Source organism: Cricetulus griseus, chromosome 7 (assembly GCF_003668045.3).
Source record: "Cricetulus griseus strain 17A/GY chromosome 7, alternate assembly CriGri-PICRH-1.0, whole genome shotgun sequence".
Lineage (NCBI taxonomy): Eukaryota > Metazoa > Chordata > Mammalia > Rodentia > Cricetidae > Cricetulus > Cricetulus griseus.
This window is the reverse complement of record NC_048600.1, coordinates 1,498,020-1,518,864: the sequence shown is the minus strand read 5'-3', so window position 1 is coordinate 1,518,864 and position 20,845 is coordinate 1,498,020. Positions and strand designations below refer to the sequence as shown.

The 20,845-nt window shown below is 42.5% G+C and overlaps 1 protein-coding gene across 16 annotated transcripts in view; it reads left to right on the top strand.

Annotated features, from left to right (window-relative positions):
• The first annotated feature begins 3,735 nt into the window (after positions 1-3,735).
• Znf644 (zinc finger protein 644) overlaps positions 3,736-20,845 on the top strand; it is a 113,593-nt gene continuing 96,483 nt past the window's right edge. For 8 of the 16 annotated variants that reach the window (XM_035448323.1, XM_035448315.1, XM_035448316.1 and 5 more), the window contains exons 1-2: positions 3,846-3,874; positions 14,196-14,306. Coding sequence is in view for 5 of the 16 variants with exons in the window: in XM_027425893.2 (XP_027281694.1) it covers positions 4,596-4,650; positions 14,196-14,306 (166 nt within the window). In the remaining 11 variants the exon portion in view is untranslated. Of the gene's footprint in view, positions 3,875-4,063; positions 4,197-4,347; positions 4,651-11,898; positions 12,010-12,102; positions 12,126-14,189; positions 14,307-20,845 lie in introns of those variants that run through there. The other 8 variants (XM_027425895.2, XM_035448324.1, XM_027425896.2 and 5 more) reach the window with 8 other exon arrangements.

Below are 20,845 nucleotides of genomic sequence, written 5' to 3'. Positions count from 1 at the left end.
TTCATGACCTCTTTGCTACATTTACTTAGGAATTCTATTTTTCCCCAGAAGTTCCATTTATCTCCACGGAATATAACAAGCTACACCCTCTAATCTCTCTCTGCAGTAAGTGGGGCTATATGCCCAGAGTGTTGACTACTGGAAACTGAGACGTGTTTTCTGCCAGCGTGTGATGGAAAGACTTCAGTCCCCTGAGTAACTACTCCAAGACCTCCCTTCCCCTTCCAGCTGACTGCAGTGGAGTATGACATGAATAAAAAATGAAGCTTGCTGTTACTCTACATTGATGTTTGGGGTGTGCAATTGGTCATAACAGAAAGCTGTTCTCGGTACTTCTTCCCTCCTTCGGCGCCACTCTTTTGCCCCATCTCGGTCTTATTTCTATGTCCTTCCTTTTATTTTCTTGTGCTTTGCTATTCTTTGAAACTGAGTTGTCCCCTGACTGCTTGTGTATTAGAGGCTTGCTTTCCAGTGGTAGGCCTTTGGGATATGATTGGATTATGAAGATTAACTTCATCAGTGGATTGAGCCATTGATGGAGTCACAGTTTGAAGGTGTTATAGATAGATAGGTGATGGGGTCCAGTAGGACAAAGTGGGTCGCTGAGGTGTGCTTTGGAAGAGTGTATCTTGATACTGATGCTGCTTTTTCGATCTTTCTGCTTTCTGGTTGTGATGAGGTAAGGTAGTATTCCCTCACAGGGACATTCCACCGTGTTTCTGCCTTTCTCTGATCCAGCAGTGGAGCCAGATAACCGTAGACTAAAATGTGACTTTGAATTTTTTCTTTAAGGTATTTTGAGTGATGCAAAACTAACACACACACACACACACACACACACACACCTCTACTCATTCCTTAAATATTTCCCAGTAAGTTCCCACAGGCCACCCTTCCCTTTCTCAGCAGGCTCCTATAATCTCATCTGGTTTTGATATGATAGAGTATAACAGTAGATGCATTTCTTTTTTTTTTTTCATGGTGTTGAGTGACTTCGCGAATGTGAGGGTGCACCTGCACACATGCATGCCTGTGGAGTTCTGACATTGATTGGTTCTGCTGTCTCCTCTGTTGCTTTCTACCTCATATAGTCAGCAATGTCTCTTGCTGAATCTGGAGCCTGAAGATTTGGCTGGTTTGGGCAGCCAACTTGCTCTAGAGTTCCCATGCCTCTGCCTCTCGTAGGGTTATGGACCTGATGCCATGTCCACCCAGCTTTTACATGTGTTACGTCGCACAGCATGTGCTTTGCAACCTGGGTCATCTCCTGGACTCATGTTAAAGTTTAGATATAATTTTTACTAAGTATCTGTATACTGAATCTATTTTCTACTGAGCTAGGCATTTTCATGAGGCTAGTCAATCTTTCATTCATTTTTTTTTTTTCCTCAACAGGGCTTCTCTGTGTAGTCCTAGCTGTCCTGGGACTTTCTTTATAGACCAGGCTGGCCTTGAATTAAAAATCCACCTGATTCTGCCTCTGCCTCCTGGATACTGGGATTAAAGGTATTCACCATCAAGCCTGGCTCTTGTGAGGTTTTGTTTATAATTTAGAAAACCTTTATTTTTTTCACCCCCCACTACCTACTAAATTGAGAGTTGATTTTTTTTTTTTACTTTTGTTGGACTATAGAAACTCATTTACTCAAAAGACTATTTATAGAATGTGTTTTTATAGAATTTTAAGATAAATTTTTAAGATATACAGAATGTGTTTATAGGAGCTCTCCATATATCTATGTATCTTTCTATCCCCATGTCTATATTTATAGAAATACAGATATAGATGTATGGAGATATATAGATATATGTATAGTTAGATGATATAGTTATATTGGGAATGTGCTCTAAAGACTCATGTGTAAAAGGCCGAGTTCCAGTTGATGGGCCTTTGAATTTTGCAGAATAGTGCATCACTTGGGGCTAGAGAGAGTGCTTTTGGTTAAAGCCCTTGATGTTCTTATAGAGGACCTAGGCTTAGGTCCCACTTTCTATGTGGCCACTTACAACCATCTATAGCTCCAGTTTCCGAGGCTTCCTCAGGACCTCATTAGGCCTCCTTGGCACCAGGCATGAAGCTGATGGTACATAACCATATATTCAGACAGAACCATTTTCCAAATTCATGAGATTAAAAATAAGTAAATCTTTAAAGTGCTTCACTCGCATCCAGTTGGCTGAAAACGCACGCACATTCATATTTTCTTTATCCATTTGTGCACAGGAAGGCAAGCTTGCATTTTGAAACAGCCCCAAGAGTCATGTGACCTTGAGAAAAACAGTCTAATCTCTCTTTGCCACTTTAGGTTGCAGTTAACCTTGAACAGGTTAGGACAATGCCCGATGCACCCAGGTGTCAGCAGTTATAATCTAGTGAAATAACTAGTGTGGGTAGTAAAATGTTTGGTTTTTGGAATACATTTGCTGCTGCAAAGGCACCATTTTTCAGAAATGTTATTCTTTTGTTTAAAAAGAAGAAAAGAGAAATATTGAGATGGACATATTGACTATAAGTTTATTATAAGGCAGAATGGGTAGACTAAGAAGAGGAACAGGGTAATGGCTGACCACCATGGCCGGTCGCCATAGAGAGACAGAGCGGGGAAACAGAGAGAGGGGACAGAGAGCAGGAACAGGGGGAGAGAGAGAGAGAGAGAGGGCAGGGGCCTATCTTTTAAAGGGGTCCTCTGCACCTGCGTACAGACTTCTTTCCCATGGAACCTTGGGCTGACCAGGGTATTGTCTGAGTGGATTCCACCAGGTAACAGGGGCAGGCCAGCATAATGCCTGAGCCTTTCACTCATGCTTGCCAAATAAATGCAATTACAGTATATTCTCCTGAATGTCAGTATCTTGAAGGCTTGGAGGAGCACAGTTCATGAGGGCAGGCTTTATAGATTGTTCTAGAACGTTTGGTTCACCTTCAACAGGTTAGGAACTTATTGGCCGAGGTCAAAAGTGAAGGGACCACCTCTAATTAGTGTTCTACCTCCCTCAGAAGCCCTTGGCTGAAAGCTTGTTAAAGGGGAGATTTGGAAGAGCCTTCGGGGGAATCTATTGATTGTCTGAAGAGTTAACCGGCGTATCGGATGTTTCTTTGTGTGACTGCAATTTGGACAGTCCAGGCTTGTCTCACAAGGCAGAAGAGTCCCAAGTAGTCGAAGTACTGAGCTTCTTTTAGGTTGTTTGATGGGGCCAAACTGAGCGGCTATACCTGATGCCCTGTGTGGCCACCAGGCATCATCCAAGTGGCCCGTTTAACATCAGGAACCCTCTCTTTGCCTGCCAGCGCTCCCACGGTTAGGACCGGCATCCGCTGCGCTCTTTAGCTGGTTCCTTCGACAGTTAGGAAAACACGGAATTGTGGCCAACCAGTGACAGTAGGAACCAGAGAGGGGCCTGTACCACCTTAAAGGGCCTAGGCATGCCTAGCGCTTGGGTCCTGAAGAGTTCGGCCGCCACCATATTTGGAGCGTGCCTACTTTGGGGCGGGAACCTCCTTGGGAGTGATTAGGTCACCGCTGGGGGAGGTGACCTTGTTTGGCTCTTGGCACCCGGCAACAGTGGGGCACTGTCTCTGCCGCACCCCCACCTTCCCCCGCCCCGTGCAGGTCTCACGGCCCAGAGAGCGGCTCGCCCGCCCGGACGCTGCTCGCCCGCCTCCCCCGGCGGCCCGCGGCCAGGCAGGCAGGCAGGCAGGCAGAGGCGGGAAAGGCGCGCGCCTGCGCCGTGGGAACCGAGGCCGGAGGCGAAAAGCGGGGAGCGGGGCGGAGGGGGCCGTTGGAGCCGGGCGGCGTGCAGGGCGGCGTGTGACGCGGGGACGCCGCCGCGCGCTCCCAACGTCGCCCCGGTTTGACGCACACGGCACCAAACTGTGAGTTTCGGGGGGTCTTGCTTCGGTCGGGTCCGCCGAGGCCCCGGCTGGGTCTCGGGCGTCCGGGCCGAGGCGGTGGCGGGACGGAGGGTGGCGGAAGACGTTGCGGGGGGACCCGGCCCGCGGCGCTGGCGTCCGGGCAGCTACGCCCTAGGCTGGCTCCCAACCACCCGAAAGGACGCGTTTTGCCGCACAGGCTAAGATGGCGGCGGCGGCCGAGGAGGCGGAGTTGCTGCTGCTGCTGCTGCTGCTGCACCAGGAGCCCGGGCCGCGGGGTCCCGGAGGCGGCGGCCGCGGGGGCCGGGGGGCCGCGGAACCTTAGGTGAGCGGCGCCGGCCGCCGCCGGGCGGGACTCGGTGGCGGACGGGCTGGGCGAGCGGGCGAGCGAGGGGGGGGCTTTCCGCTCCGGCGGCGGCGGCGGCGGATCCGGTGTCGGACACAAAGGGGCTGAGCCAGGCTGCGGAGCTGGGGATGGGGGGGGGTGGTTGTTTAGTCACATGCGGCGGAGCAGCCAGTGAGCCGTAGCGGGAAGGGGGCCGAGGCCAGGAGGCCCGGAGGCCCGGGCGAGCCTGGCGGTCGCCATTGTAACGCCCGAGTAACGGGGCGGCCCGAGAGCGGGCGAGCGCTTGGTGCGGGGCCGCTGCGGGAGTCCCGGCCTGCAGCTCCTGCTCCCTCCGGGGTTCGGCGTCCACACCCCTCCCCTAGCCCTCCCCGTCTTCCCATGGGTCTGCATGCAGCGTCTCGTGCCGCTAAGTGCCGGGAAGTAACTCCGAGAGGTAAAAGGAGAAAAAAAACAAATCACTGGAAGCGTCTGGGTTGCCTGCAGATGGGTGGGCATCCGGCTACAGCTTTTTGCCTCCCCAGGTCTGATTCCCTGGCCTTTGTGTCCCCGGGAGCTTAGTCTCTGCCTGAGGAAAAGCAGGTGCGCTCCATCCACCTCTCCCGAGAACGCGAAGATGAGTTGTCCCAGACCCCTCCTCCCCGTGACTGGAAACTTAGGTGGTTTCTGGTCCCGAGACTTCCACAGACGACTCTCGTGTTGGGATGCGTCCGTGGTTTAGCGACACCAGTGGAAAAGTTTTCCTTCGACAGTTTTTTAAGTAATGCTGACTTAAAATGTAGTTGTTATAAAACTTTTTATAGCAGCTTTCAGATTTTAATGTGATAAACTCAATGAGGGAATACTCGTAGCTCTGGGGGCGGGGGGGGGAGGGGAGGCACCCAGGAATGATGATCTTGTTTTGTGTACAAGTTAAATTTCCACACAAATAGCCAAACACCATCATCTGTTCTGGCCAGCCTTGATGGACGTGTAGGGTGTGTGTGTGTGTGGGGGGGGGTGTATTAGATTTGCCTTAATTATGTCGTAGTTTAGTTTTTGGTCCCACGAAGGAAAGCATTTCAGAACTTTAACAACTGAAGTCCCCCCCCCAAAAGGAAACCTGCTGCAGTGCCCTGTGTTAAGTGTCTAGGAAATATGCTGTATTTAGGGTAGGTTTGGTGAGAAACTGAGGTTCTGTGAACCATGGCTCCCTGACTGGTACCATTGCAGTGATTTGTATATTTGTATATTGTTGTTAAAAAATCATGGTTGTATGTTTTACATCATGCATTGTATTGGAAGTAATGCATATTGAAGTGTGCATTTGAAAAGAGCTGGTACCTTGTAGTTGCCATTAATGTAATTGGCTGAAGGAATATTTAAACGCATTTAGATCATTAACTTAAATTTGAACTTTTCAACATTAGTTAAAACTTTAGTTTTCCCTGTTTATTTCCAGTTGTGTTTTCCCTTTCTTAGCTTTCCTTCTCATACATAATAGAGTATTCCTGGCTCATACAGCTTTGCCAAAGGCAAAGCTACTATGCTCATCCATTCTCTTAGCATATGTTGAGTATGATGAGTAAGGGGGTGTGATGGAAGATGGTCCTTCAACTCCTATCCTATTCCTGGTTTTGCTAGCAACTAGTAATGTTTTTTAAAACAAAGGGTATTAGTGAGGATTCCTGCTAATTAAGTAGTGTCATTAGTGAGACCACCTGTGACAATAAATTTAATGTTAGGTAATTTTGGAGCAGTGCTGCTTATATATGAATTTTGAGATTTTCCCAAAGCAGACTTTGGCCCCCAAATGTAAAAATTATATATAAAAAAATGTGCATGACAAATCTTGGAAAGTTTGAGATAACTGCCCTTATTGTTAGAAATTGCTAAGAAATAAAATAGGTGCTGAAAACCATGCTAGTACCTTTCAGTTTGTCATGTTTGGCCGGATAAATAAATATGCCTCTTAGACAACTATTTAAAATGACCTTTTAAGTGAACTACAAGTCTTTGGAAATGCAACAAGTGGTAAAATCACCTGTGGTGGGAGCTCACTGTGACTTTCTTTGTCAACTTTACAAAAACAGTTGGAATTGTTGTAAGGGATTTCAAGTGTTTTTTAGGTGACTTTTTATTTTCCCCCAAGAAGGTTGAGAGGCTGATTTGTAATTTCCAGCACTGAGTACAGCCTTGTGGTGGCTAGGATTACTTCCAGGTTGTTTGTGAGTGTCCCTTGCACACCCTCAGTGTTTTCCAGGGTTTTTTTTTAGTTTGTTAAATTGTAGGAGAGTTTGAGTTACAGTGAGACTGACTGAGACATAAAATGGTGGCGTGTCTGTCATGCCAAAGACATTGGTAGTTGTGCAGGATTAGTAGTTTGGACTCTTCTTACCGTTGCTTGTCCTAGAGCACCGTCTCAGGACTGCTTTCAAGACAGACGCACAGGGAAGGGCTTGGCGTATAGTAAACGTAGAAGTTGGTTTGTTGAGTTGTCCCTTCTGAATCTGTAGAAAACAGAATTTTTAGCAGTTTTTATAGGAAATTAAAAAGAAAAATGTAAAATTGGTGGCTTTGTAAAATCAAACGTTGGAGTGAATGGTGGATGTTATAATTTGAATATTCATAGATCTTAATGTTTCTCTGCATTTATCTGGAGTAGAGATGTGTTTTGTACGCGGAAGATCTGTGTAAACATTGAGCCTTTTGTGAGGTGTTGTCCTAAAAGTGCTGTTTGTAGGAGGAGATAGCTAGCTGCTTTTAATAGTGCCACTTAGGCCATTGAATTGGGATTTTTTAAAATGACTGCTTCTAGCACTGGCTCACCCTGCTGGTTGGCCGAAGTATCTCTCGCCCTCTCTAGCAAACAAGTACCTCATGAGAACCAGAGGGCGGAACACACTGCCTTGGGTTGAATGTGAAAAGGGGTGTTTTCATGTTTCTCAAGGCCTCCGTTTCTCTGCTCCTTAGTTTTTCTCAGCTCTTCAGGGTTGACCTGTGGGGTTGCTTCTTGTTTGAACTTAACCTGACTCTTGGGTGATTATGGGTTGCATGCTTCTGTGTTTTTAAATTGAAGATCTCCAAGATTAGAGACTTGCACTTGTAATCCTCTCATTTCTGTAGCCGAGGAAAGTTTGTGAATTTGAAGCTGACACAGGAAGACCAAGACCCTCTCCACCCTCCCAAAAATCCTCTCCCAGTTGATTGGTAATAACAAGAAAAAGTCCTGTGAGGTAACTGTAGCTCTCCAGGACAACAAAGAGGAAAAAGAATGGCTTTCTTAGGTTGGGGGAAGGGAGGCTGGGTTAAGGCTACTTTTTCTTGAGAAATTGCCTCTGTGCTAATCTTTGAATTCTCTATCTGTACAGAGTCATTCAGGATTCTTGGGCTGTTTTGTGAGTAAGAGTGCAGATAAGTGATTTATTCCAGGGAACTCAGTTGTCTTAGTTTAGATTGTGGTAGAATTGAAGTTGGTTAGAGTGGTACATAAGATTTTATGTATTACACCTTTCTTAGCATATCATACATCTTCCATTTAATGTACAATGTAAGAAAGACCAAGGTGGGGGAGTCTTGGGATTAAAGTACTGTTTACCAAACATGCTTACCTATATTCTATCATTCACTGAATTTTTAAATTTTATGGCTTTTTTTTTTTGCGGGGGGGGGGGGGGGGTTGGAGACAGGGTTTCTCTGTGGCTTTGGAGACTGTCCTGGAACCAGCTCTTGTAGACCAGGCTGGTCTCGAACTCAGAGATCCTCCTGCCTCTGCCTCCCAAGAGTGCTGGGATTAAAGTCGTGTGCCAGGATTAAAGGTGTGTGCCACCACTGCCCCGGGGTTTTTGTGGCATTTTTGTTTGTTTTTCTTGTTTCTCTCTCTAAATAGCATTGCATGTTCTGGAACTCACTATATAGACCAGGCTGGCCCAGAATCACAGAGATCCATCTTCCTTCCAACTCCTGGCTCAGTTACTTTATTACTTTTTTTTTTTTTTTTTTTTTTTTTTAGATTTTATTTATTTAGTATACAGTCTTCTGCCTGCATGCCAGCAGAAGGCACCAGATCTCATTCAAGGTGGTTGTGAGCCACCATGTGGTTGCCGGGAACTGAACTCAGAACCTCTGGAAGAGCAGTCAGTGCTCTTAACCACTGAGCCATCTCTCCAGCCCTACTTTATTACTTTTTTAAAGGTTGCTATTTTAATCTTCCAAAGTGTTTATTTGCCAACACACATATACTTGCATTTTTATCAATTCCCTCACAGTGTTAGGTGTAATTGGTACTTTCAGACCACTGTTAATTGGAGAGGGAGGGTGATTCCCAATTTGTTTGCAGATGCTGGAGTTGGGCCTGATTTCATTTGCTAATGCTGACAGATAACACAGTGTGTGTGTAAGCAGGCATATGGGATCATAGTTGAGGCAGGAAAGGATGAAGCTGCCTTCAGGTGAAACTGGCAATGTTCAAATTTAGCAGTGTGCGCACCAAGTAAGTGGAAATAACTGCAGTACCATCTTAGAATTCTATAAAGTTAGCTCCCTGGCCCATAATTCTGAGTAAATGTTGCCAAATAGTAAATGGTACTTATGGTCATTATTTACTCTTCCTACAAAAACTCAAACTTTTCACCTTTGGTGGTTTTAGAAATTTAAGTGTCCCATTTTTAGGCTATAGTTACTTTACTGTAGTTTATTACTGTTTTTAAAGATTGCTATTTTAATCTTCCAAAGTGTTTATTTGCCAACACACATATACATGCATTTTTATCAATTCCTTCACAGTGTTAGGTGTAATTGGTACTTTCAGACCACCGTTAATTGGAAATGAGAATGTTCAAAAGGATGTTAGAGCAGGCATAAAAGTGTATGTACTTTCTCTGGTTACAGAATACCTGTAACCAGGTTACAGTTCAGCATGCTCCACTTGATAACTGAAAGAGGATGAATGGGTGTACTTGGGAGTGAGTGCTTTTTATTGTTGACATCTTTGTTTGCAACAGTCTGAATTTCATTGCTGTCCTTTAAATTTTTGATCATGTGGCAGTGACCATTAGAGGAGAGAAGAAGGTGACTTGGTTATATGTGTTTGAATGCAATCCTAGACAATAGTGAGGAGGTGAGCTCCAGAGATGGCTCAGTTGGTGCCTGCTGTGCAAGCACGGGGACCTCAAGTTAGATTCTCGGTGTGCTTGTGAGAGCCAGCAGAGGCTAGTAAAGACATAATCCCTGAAGCTCTTGAGTTCCGGTTCAGTGAGACATGCTGGCCTCTGGCCTCTGTGTACATGTGCATAAACACCCAGTCTAATACCATCACCCCCCCTAAACAAAGCAAACAAGAGGCAGGAAATGTGATCTTTTCATTGGGATGTTTTTAATATCTCGGAATAGAGCATTTCCTTTGCCTGTTTTCCCTTTTTTTTCCTGCATGTGTTTGATATAATGTTATTTCCCCCCTCATTAATATTCTGTTCTTTCCCTATCACAAATACAAGGAGATATGTAAACATGAAATACTGTTTCATTTATATTTAAAAGTTATTTTCAGCAATGTAAAAATTAAGGGAAGTCTATCTCTCTTTGAGATAGGGTCTCATGTAGTTAGTTCATTGTCTAGCTGAGGGTAATCTTGATCTTGCTGCCGCCTTCCAAGTCCTGGGAATACAGACTTGCATCATTCCTCACTTGAAAAGCTACCCCTGATCCTAGCACCATAATATAGTGATGGCATTAATATGAAATTAAATTATCTAGGATGTGTCTTTGTAATGCTAATGAGGCATTTTACATACGAGGAAGTACCCCAGACTTAGAGGGTTGTAGTTAACAGATCACCAGGTTTGAGCTTAGCTGTCCCTTGATCCTGGCTGGAGACACAGAAGTTAGTTTGTAAGAAATTTATAATCGATCGTGGAGGCCAGCACTGCCCAATAGAAGCTTGAGTGGAGCTACAAGACTCAATTTAAAATTGTAGCCACACTGAAAGAAGAAATAGGTAAAAAATCTAAATATATTCCAACCCAGTGTGTCCAAAATGCTATCTTAATATGTGAAATTACTGAAATATTTGCATTCATTATCCATAACGAATCTTTAACATCCCACGCTACTACAGACATAAAGCACATTTCAGTTCAGACTAGATACATAGTTACTGTGTTGGACATTGCATGTATAGAAAGTCCTTTTTAGGGTTCTGGAGAAAGTATAAAGTTGAAATTTAATTAAAGGATGCTTGGGAAAAAGGAATGGCTGAGAAGAAAATTCCTTTTAAAAACTGATGGGAATTAAAGCACTTATACTTTGAATCCAACTGATAGATTGGAATTCTGGGTTTGGGTATGAGAAGTATAGAAACACAGACTAATAATTATATGTAGTGGGTTGTGTGTGTGTGCATAATCTTTTAGTACTTTATGAATATTGAGCTGATTTTTAGAAAAATCAATACCATGCAGAGTAAGAAAAATGCTGGAAAAATACCAAAGGCTTGTGGATCTTCTGAAATTTCCCATATGGGACATTGTTTGATTTACAGTATGATGGTGAGTGAGCAAGAAGACTGGGATTTGAGGGGTGGGTTTTAGACTTAGGTTTGGTGTAAGAACACTGGAGGCCAGCCTCATCTACATAGTGAGTCCTGGGACAGTCAGGGCCACAGAGAGACCTTTCTCAAAATCTAAAACAAAACCTACTAAAATTCAAGAAAGTTATGCTGTCTGTAATGGAACGGATGGATTTTGAATGAAATATTTGAGTCCAGTCAAATATGATGCTGAATTTTTAATTCATATAGTACATAACTAGTCATAGTGTAAGAGATAATTGATAAAAGAGCTAATAGGAAACAGTCAATAATTAAAGTTAACAATCTGGATATCAGTTTCTGTTATTAAGTAGGTACTTGTTTTAAAAACTTGGAACATTTGGAGAGGCCCTCATGCTTGGCAGGCGAGTGCTCTGCCTAAGCTATACCTTGTGCTCAACATTAGGGGGAAGTGCTTGAAGATTTAATGCCCTGGCTGGTACATGTTTTTATAGTTCATGTGACTTATCCTTACTAGACTTTCTAAGGGCTCCTTAATGAATATGTTATGTTTTATAATGTCTAGAAGTTTATAATGTGTAGAAGATCATTCATGAAATGGAATTAGGAAAAATGTGAACATTACAACAGTAATAAAATTTAAATATTTTTTCTGCTTTTTAAAGAATTATTAAAGAATTCAACAGTTCAGAAAATTTGGAGTAAATGAAATTTTACAGTTTTAAGATGGTAATGTGTTAGTTTTGAAATAAATTTACATTTTAGCCATTTTAACAGTTAATATTAGCTTACAGTTAGTAGTTTTTGGAAACTTGGGAGAATAGCCACATTTGACTCTGTCTTGGTTATCTATCATTGCTTAAAGAAAAATATGTTTCCCTTGTGTCAAGTGGGAACTAGACTTTTCATCTGTGTTTCTCAGATTGGGAGTTTGTGTAGATAGCATGGGTGAGGAGAGGAGACAGCAGAAAACAACTCTGATGGTGTGTGGGTACAGGAAGTTAGGGTTGCTTTCTGGAAACCCCACTCCTCTAAAGTAGGTAGTCCAAACTTTATGCCTCTGTGGCTCCTGAGCTTCAGGAATAGGGCCCTGTGGTGTGCTTCCTGTGGCCGTGGGTACCTGTAAGTTGAACGGTAATGGAAAATGGCTCCCTGCAGGAACATGCAGCGGTGGGGAGGACACCCGGATGTTCTAAACACTCCCTGTCTACAGAAAGAAGTACTCGAACAGGAGCAGTGGAAGACAGCGTGATGTGGTGACCATCATTGGTTAGCAGTGCTGTTAGAAACAGTGCAGGCAGCACTGTAGTAGACACACCCCTGCTGGCAATTGCCTGCCTGCCTTCTGGTTGCCTTCCTTTCCAAGCCTGGTTTTCCTTCCAGAGGTAGTTACCGGAGACTTAACCCGTATTGACTTCTGCTCTTCTTTATTAAAAATTTGCTGGGTTTTGCTTGTTTGTTTTGTTCTTTTGGCTTGTTTGTTGTAAGACAGGATCTCACTCTGGCTGCAAATCAGAGATCACCTGCCTCCTAAGCTGGAATTAAAGGCTTGTGCCACTCTACCTGGCCTTGCTGTATTTAAAAAAAAAAAAAAAGTAACATAATGAAAACAAAAAATGGTAAAACAAAACAAAACAAAAACACCCCAAAACTAAAACAAATGATACTTCTATGCCACAACAATTGAATGAAGAGAGAATTGTTCATTAAAAAGCTCGGTGTGCTAAACACAATATTAGATTTAAATCTGTGTGATTAACAAATGACTTTGAGACATAAACAATAAACTTCCTCAAAAAATTGGTAACACTAGCTTTGGATCTTAATTTACCTTTTAGACTTTTACAAATCAAGTACATGAAAACTAAAGATGGGTCAGATTTGAATAGCAATGTTTTATTTAATAAGGTAATCCTAACATTCCCAGTATGTTTTCTCGAATTCCTGCCGATTGTATTTTATTAAATGTCTTTATAAGTGGTATATTGGGGTCTGGAGACTCATGGGTCAAGAGCACTTACTGCTCTTGAATATAAATCTTCTAAAAAGGTTGTACATTGGCCTCAGAGACTTTTAATGTAATATAAAAGATTCTATAGGTCACGTTGTTTTACTGTAGTGTTCAGTAGAACTTGATGTTGCTACTGAGACCTTGCTACTGTGCGTTGCTCAAGTTTGAAGAAAATGCTGATTAACTTTTGAGCATGGTGGGTTTAAATAGCATCCCACGAGAATGGTGATAGTAAACTCTATAAGAGAGTGACCACTGAAGTAAAGCCTGGCACCAAGTAGTGACTGACACTCAGTGAAAGGGACCTGTGCCTGGTCATGAGTTGGCTGCAGGTACCATTAAAAGAACTTTCTAAAACCCTGTGAAGCAGGCAACACTCATGGGATCTTTTACCTTCAAATGTCTTTTTCTATTTTAAAATTTTTATTTTTCATTTTACATACCAACCCCAGTTCCCCCTCTTCCCCCATGCCTACCTCTCCCCCTTCCCACTCCCCATGCACTCCTCAGAGGGGGTAAGACCTCCCTTGGGGAATAAACAAAGTCTGTCATAGTCATAGCAAGTTGAGTCAGGACCAACCCTCCTCCCCCCCAATCAAGGTTGAAAAAGGTATCCAACCATAGTGGGTGGGCTCCTAGAAGCCAATTCATGTACTCGGGGTAGGTCCTATTTCAACACTGCCAGGCTCCCTACCCCAACAAATCAAAGCTGCATAACTGTCACCCACATTCAGATCGCCTAGTTCAATCCTATGCCGGTTTTCTAGCTGTCAGTCCATGAGGTTTTTAGTTTTTCGAGTCAGGGTTTCTCTGTAACAGCCCCAACTGTCCTGGAACTTACTTTGTAGACCAGGCTAGCCTCAAACTCACTGAGATCCACCTGTTTCTGCCTCCCAAGTGCTGGGATTAAAGTGTGCCACCACTGCCCAGCCCCTATCATGCTCTGGACTCCTCCTTGTTCGTATGATCCCTCCTCCCTCTCTTCAACTGAACTCCAGGAGATCAGCCTGGTGCTTGGAAATCAGTTACTGAATGTAGGTTTTAGGATGACACTTAGGGCAGTCACCAATCTGATTACAGGGGAAGGCCTATTCAGACACCCAATTCCCTATTACTAGGAGTCTTAGCTGGGGTCATCCTTGTTGATGCCTGAGGATTTCTCTAGCACCAGGTTTCTCCCCAACCCCATAATGGCTCCCTCTATCAAGATCTCTCTTTCATTGCTTTTCCCCTCCGTGCCTCCTCCAACTTGGTTTTCTTGATCCCTCATGCTCCCATTCCCTCTTTTCTTACCCCCCCCCCCATTTCTTTTCTTAGACTGAACTGGAAGCCCTGAGTCAATGAGAATAACTAGGCTGAGCTCAGGTTAAGGGTGTGTACCTAAACTTGGGGAGGATCACGACATGTTGAAGTCGAAATCAACACCAGCCTGTTTTCTCCTCAGTTCTGTCAGGATCCTATTCCCAGATGCAAGATTGGAGAATTCATCCTTTTACAGAAAACTGGTGTGAGAAAGGAAAAACAAAACCTCAGTTGATAACAGAAGACAACCCAGGTAAATAACTTGGACAATTCCTAAGTGACTTTGAAGTGCGGGCTCCTAGGACTGAGGACCACCACATTGCAAGAAAACCATAAATGTTAACTGTACTTTGTTTTGAGATGTATAAAAGGACAGTGAGGAAGGCTCTTAAAAGTTAAGAATAGGAGACAATAGGGTGGGAAGTTGAGGGCACTGAACACTTAATAGAAGAGTTAGGAGTTGAGAATCTTAATTGAAGACTGGATGACAAAGTTAAATCTTCCACAAAGGATAACAAGGGATGTAAAGTGGGGAGGATAAAATCAGAACACACTTGGAGGTTGAGCCTGGGAAAAACAATTACAGACTAGAAAATGAATGGAAGGGGTTAGTGGTTGAGCAAGAGTTGAGTTTTCCATAACAAGGGAAGCCTGGTGGAGGTGCACACTGTGGGCTAGGGTGGACAAAGCAGGATTGTGAATTTGAGACTTGCCTGGGCTGTGGAACTAGCTCAAGTTCAACCTGAGTGGTGTAGTGTAGAAAGACGATGTCTCAAGAATTGAAAGAAAAGGGGGAGGCTCAGAGGATGGAGGGATTGGGCTGGGCTGTAGCTCGATGATAGAACACTTGCCTAGCATGCCCAAGGCTCTGGGTTCAATCCCAGGAAAACACACATGCACGCACGCACGCACGCACGCACACACGCGCACACACACACACACACACCGTAGAGAATGGTGAGCATAGTGTTTGAAAACATGTCCATGTTGAAGTTTTAGACACCGGAAATGAAGGGAAGGCCATAAGTGTTGATAGAAAGGGTTATGGATCAGCACTGGAAAATGATTGATAATGGGATAATGCTTTCAAACAAAGTCCTGAAGGAAAGCTATTCTTATATGTCACTCATTTGCACTCTGCTAATTTGCCACACGTAAGAGCAGCTGTAAAATCCCAACACTGTTGAGAACCTTCAGTTCAGATGCAGTGTGCTTTAGGATGTTACTGAAAGGCACATGCTGCTTAAAAAATGATGGGTAAACTAGAAGAGGAATGACCCCATACTAGATATGGCTGAATAGAATTCCTGGAATGGGGGTAGAGAGAGAACCCAGGATGCAGGGGTTTGAAGAGTAACCAGTTTAAATTGGGGTAGGAAGATGAACAGTTCTACATGGTATGTCGTTGGGTAGAACAAAGCCCTGTAATGCTTCAAACCAGAACTTAGATTATTTCAAGTCTTACTTGAGAGAGAGAGAGAGAGAGAGAGAGAGAGAGAGAGAGAGAGAGAGAGAGAGCGCTACAGAGTCAGAGTGTATGTGTGTGTGTGGGGGGAGAGAGAGAGAGAGAGAGAGAACACCTTCAGAGGTCAGAGGCTTACATACTCTTAGAGTTGGAGTTAGAGACACTTGTGAGCCACTCAATGTAGGTGTTGGGAACTGAACTTGGGTTTTTAGAAGAGCAGAAAGTGTTCTCATCTGCTGAGCCCTCTGTCCAGTCCCTGGAAGCAGAACTTTTGCAGATTTCAGAGGTGTTTTTGTTTGTTTTGAATATTTAAGTGGAATTTACCAACAGAGCATCAGATGCCCTAAAAGTTTTAGATTTAGGAGCTCTAGCTTTCAGAATTTTGAATGAGGGCTGTTTGTACAGCTTTTGTGACTTAGATTTGTAAGGGGTATTTGAATTTCTTTTAATGGCTGTCTGCTCTTGGTATGTGACTAGTATTGTCCTGACAGAGTTAGGAAGTGCTCTAGGTTTTGAAAGTTTGAGGAGTTGGAGTAGATGTAGATGTCACTAGAGAAGGCAGCTGAACCTCTTTCTGGTAGGTCTGTTCAGATTTCTTATATCTTGAGTCAGCTTTGGCAGTTCATTAATTTTTAATAGGAAAGTGTCACAGATTTGCATGTCATCCTTGTATGGAGGCCTTGTTACTGTGGAGAGGCTTACTTAGATAACTATTACTGTAAAGTAACTTGGTGGATAAGAAAATTGAATTATGTGCTATTAGAACGAGGGTACAAGTCAGCCAGGAAATGTTTGTGGCTTTGGCTGAGGCTTGGTCATGAGTTCGTTTAGCAGCAGGTGACTGGCTCTCTGGCCCCTCAGCTAGCGTCTCCTGTTATTCAGGGCGGTCCTCAGCTGTAGCTGCTCTAGGATTGGGTGAGGCAGCTGAGAGACAGCTGAGATAGCCTGTCAGACTTCAGGTAAGAGTGTTTCCGTGGTGGCAGCAGGATTCAGAAACAGCAGAAGACACTGCTGCCATCCCTTACACTGTCAGCTCAAGAACTAACTTGGGGTTGGGATTGGAGAGAAGACCATCTCTTTGTGGGTTTCATTGACAGTGCCTTGATGGGTGATTATGTAATACAGAATACAGGCTGGATTTTTGCAATTATGTGTTTTATTTTATTTGTATTCGTTTGTGTGTGTGCTTTGTCTGCATGCATGTCTATATATCATGTGCATACAGTACCCTTGGAGGCCAGAAGAGAGCATTGGATCCCCTGGACTGGAGTTAGAGGTGCGTGTGAGTCACCCTGTGGGTGGGTAATGGGAATGAATAGAACCTAGGTCCTCCGGATGAACAGCCAGTCCTCTTTTTTTTTAATTCATATTTTTGAGATTATGATTTAATTATATTTCTCCCTTTTCTTCCCATCAAATCCTTTAGTATATACCCTTCCCCACCCTTCTAATCAGGACTTCCTTTTTTCACTGTTGTTAATACACATTATGTATACATATATATTCCTAAAAATAACCTGTTTAGTCCATGTACTGCTACTTTTATATATGTCTTTAACGCTGACCATTTGGCATTGGACAATCAATGGTGTGCTCTTTGTTGGGGAAGGCCACCTCGCCCATTCCCAGCTTTTCTTGGTTGCCTGTCTTTCTTTTTGTAGGGTTAAAGACTCATGGGTTTTCTCTGTCCACATTGGCATGCATTGGTTTCATCCTGGTTCAGGTAATGTTTGGGCAATTGTGTTGGTGAGGCGTTATGGGTCTAGCTCCTGATATTCCTAGTAGGCACATCTCAAAGCAAACTCCCTCATCCTCTAGCCCTTGCCATCTTTCCACCCCTCCTGTTCCCTGAGCCTTAGGTGCCCCAGTGTTTTGTGGATTGTCCATTGGGGCTGGACTCCACAACTCTGCTTTTTGATTGGTTGTAATTTTCTGTAGTGGTCTCTATCTGTTACAAAGAGAAGTTTCCTTGATGGGGGGTGGTGGTGAGGACTACACTTATTTGTGGGTATAAGGACAAATATTTAGAAAGTAGTTAGTGATTATGCTGCTTTAGTCATTTGTGGTTGCAGATTCTCCTCCATAACTGAGTTCACTAGCAATAATAGTTAGTTACCGAGGTTTCCATTACTACCTGGTATGATTTCCCTCTTGTTGACTGGGTCTACAATTCTATTAGAGGTTGTTGGTTACCACTGAAGTATTCGTGCCTCTGCTGCTCCCTTAGGGCTGTAGAACCCTGTTGGTTGTTGATGTAGTTCATAGGCAGCACAGCTGTGTATGACTACTGGTTATCTTCCCTCCTTTGGAAGCTTGCATGGTGCCTTCTAGTATAAGAGCAAGCTAGCCTCAAGAAGGCATGTTCAGGTCATTTCCCACTAAGAAGACTTTGGGGTAGTCAGTCTAGTCTTCTTAGTTGATGAGTTGTTTTTCTAGTTCCTGAATTCTGTTTTGTAGAAATTCAGCCTGTAAAAAGTAGGTTAGATTTATAAAATTTTTTTTGTACTTTAACAGAAATTGCATGGTCATTGTCCATTTAATAGTACAGGTGATTCTGCTATGTATGTTTCATAAAATATGTTATGAGATTTTGGAAGCATCATTTATATATTGAATTACCAGTTATAGAGATGTTGGTAACTTCACTCTTTTGGTTGTCAGTTACATTATTTTTGAGAATTTATTACTATTCTAACTTTTGTAATTTGAAATTAGGATTTTTCCTAATTCAAATTTGGCATGTTTGAATATTTTAAGTTATGGATAAATGGCTGTCAAGTCACATGTTTAAACTTAAAATTTGGACAGATCTGGTAGCTATAGATACCCCATGGACTTATCACTGTGCCGTGCTAATAAACATGCCCATTACTTTCAGAATTCATTTTAGATCCCTTTTGTACTGATTGTTAACTAATCAGAGATATTTCCTATTCTGTCTGAAAGGCATAGGTGTGATTTCTGGTTCTCTGCGAGTCAGGGGCAGTCTTCCTTATCTTTTGGGATGACTTTCAGTTTTGACTAATTTCTGTGTAGGGTTCATAACTCTCTCATGTTAGACACTGACAGGTGTTCTGTCTCTCTTCAATTCTCCATACTTTGCCCTGAAGTTGCTGGTTGTGTGTTTTTGGACTTGCAGCTCAGTCTTTTGTCAGAGACCACCACATTCTCCCTGGGAATGGGGGTATGTATTTTCTTCAGGCACCAGATTGCTGCTCCATTTATTGGTTTACCTTTTGGTTTACCTTGAAGACTATTAATGATGCATGCATGCATGTCTGTCTGTCTGTCTGTCTGTGTGTGTCTATGTGTCTGTGTTTTTTTTTTTTTTTCTTTTTTTTTTCTTAGGCTATTTTGGCAGAAGGGTAAAGTTAATCTGTTATTCCACCTAGGCTATGATATGTGTTTTTTCCCCTTTATGTTTTTATTGTGTTGAGGAACATATAACATTTAAATATATATAATATATATATATATATATATATTATATATATATATATGGTTTTTTTTTTGTAATTTTTTGTTTTAAACATTCGGGTTTTTTTTGTTTGTTTTTGTTTGAGACAAGGTTTCTCTGTATAGCAGCTCTGGCTATCTGTAGACCAGGCTGGCCTCAAACTCATTGAGAACTGAGATCCACCTGCCTCTCCCTCTTCAGTGCTGGGATTACATACAGGTATGCACCACCACCGCCTAGCTAAAAAAGACTTATTTATTCCCTGTGTATGAGTGTTTTGTCTGTGTGTATGTCTGTGTACCATGTGTGCGTTTGATGGTCAAGGAGACCAGAAAAAGGTATCAAATCCTCTGGAACTGGATTTACAGGTGGTTGTGAGCCACCATGTTGGTGCTGGGATTCAAACCTAGGTCTGCAAGAATAACACTCTTAACTACTGCGCCATCTCTCCAGCACCAGGAACATACAAACGTTATGGCAAACTCATCCTAAATGTTGTCAAGTGTACAGTTCACTAGGGTTAGTCATTTTGTGAAGCAGATCTCTTTGACTTTTTTAGTACTAGGAAACTGGAATTCTTTGCCAATCACGTTCTTATTTTTTGTGTCCATTCTCCAATTACATTTTGATAATGTCTTTCTTAACTATGGTTTTGACTAGATATTTCACAGGAGGAGAATCATACCGTATTAACTTTTGTACTTGTCTCCAGTTTCATCCATGTTATATATGACTTGTATGTAATTAACTTTGCAGACTAACAGTATTTCATTATATATAGGAATATGTAATCTTTATTCAACTGTCCATTAATGAGTTGCTTCCATGGTATGAGTATTGTGGATAATGTTGTTACAGATGTAGGTACATGAAGTTCTGCTTTGAATTAGTTTTTTAAGTCCTTTGCCCTTAAAAAAGATTAGGTCATTTGTTATTTGTTGTTATAAATCCTCTATGTACTATGATAGTTACTCCATATTATTATATCATTGTTTCCAACGAAATGCAGGAGTCTTGAGGGATGACATCGTATCTGTCAGTGTTCACTTCCTTTGCTTTTTGGTGTTGAACCAAGGAATTGTAGCTGTGGCCAGCAACCTGAACCTTTTTCTCTAGTTTTCATTTAGGAGTTTTGTGTTTCTACATTGTATGATTTTTACCCATGTGAATTGTCTGTCTTTGATTTGCATGTGGATGTCAGGCTTTGCCAAGATCACTTCTTCAAGAGATGTTTTTCTCCATGGTGTATTCTTGGTACCTTTATGAAAAACCATTTAAACTTATGGTAGCATTTGTTTCTGGGTTGTTTTTTTCCATTGGTTTTCATAAGTTTGTCATTTTTACTGTGTTCTGAAATCAGGAAGTGTCAAGTCTTGTTGAAGATTGTCTTGGCTCATTGGGGTCTGAGATTACATCCAAGTAGCTATTTCTGTTTCTACAAATCTGTCGGGGGGTTTTGACAGGGATTGCATTTATTGTAGATTGGGTTAGGTGATTTTTGCCATTTTAACTTCATGTGTTTGTGTCTTTAATGGCAGTAATCCTTTCCTATTTTCACTGTACACTTTCTTTTCTTGGTTAATTCCTGAATATTTTTTAAAATGGTATTATAGATTTTTGTTTTCTCAGGTTTTTTTTTTTTAATTTTTAAATTTTTTTGGATCATCACTGTTGTGTATATAAATAAGTGTTTTTAATGTGACTTTGTATTCTGCTACATTGCTCAATTTGTTAATTAGCAGCAACAGGATTTTATTTTGGACTCTGTAGGGTGTTCTTTTAGGATCATCATTCATCCCTAGGCAAAGATAATTTTCCTTTTTCTGAATTGGATGCATTTTATTATTTGCCAAATTGTTACACATAAATT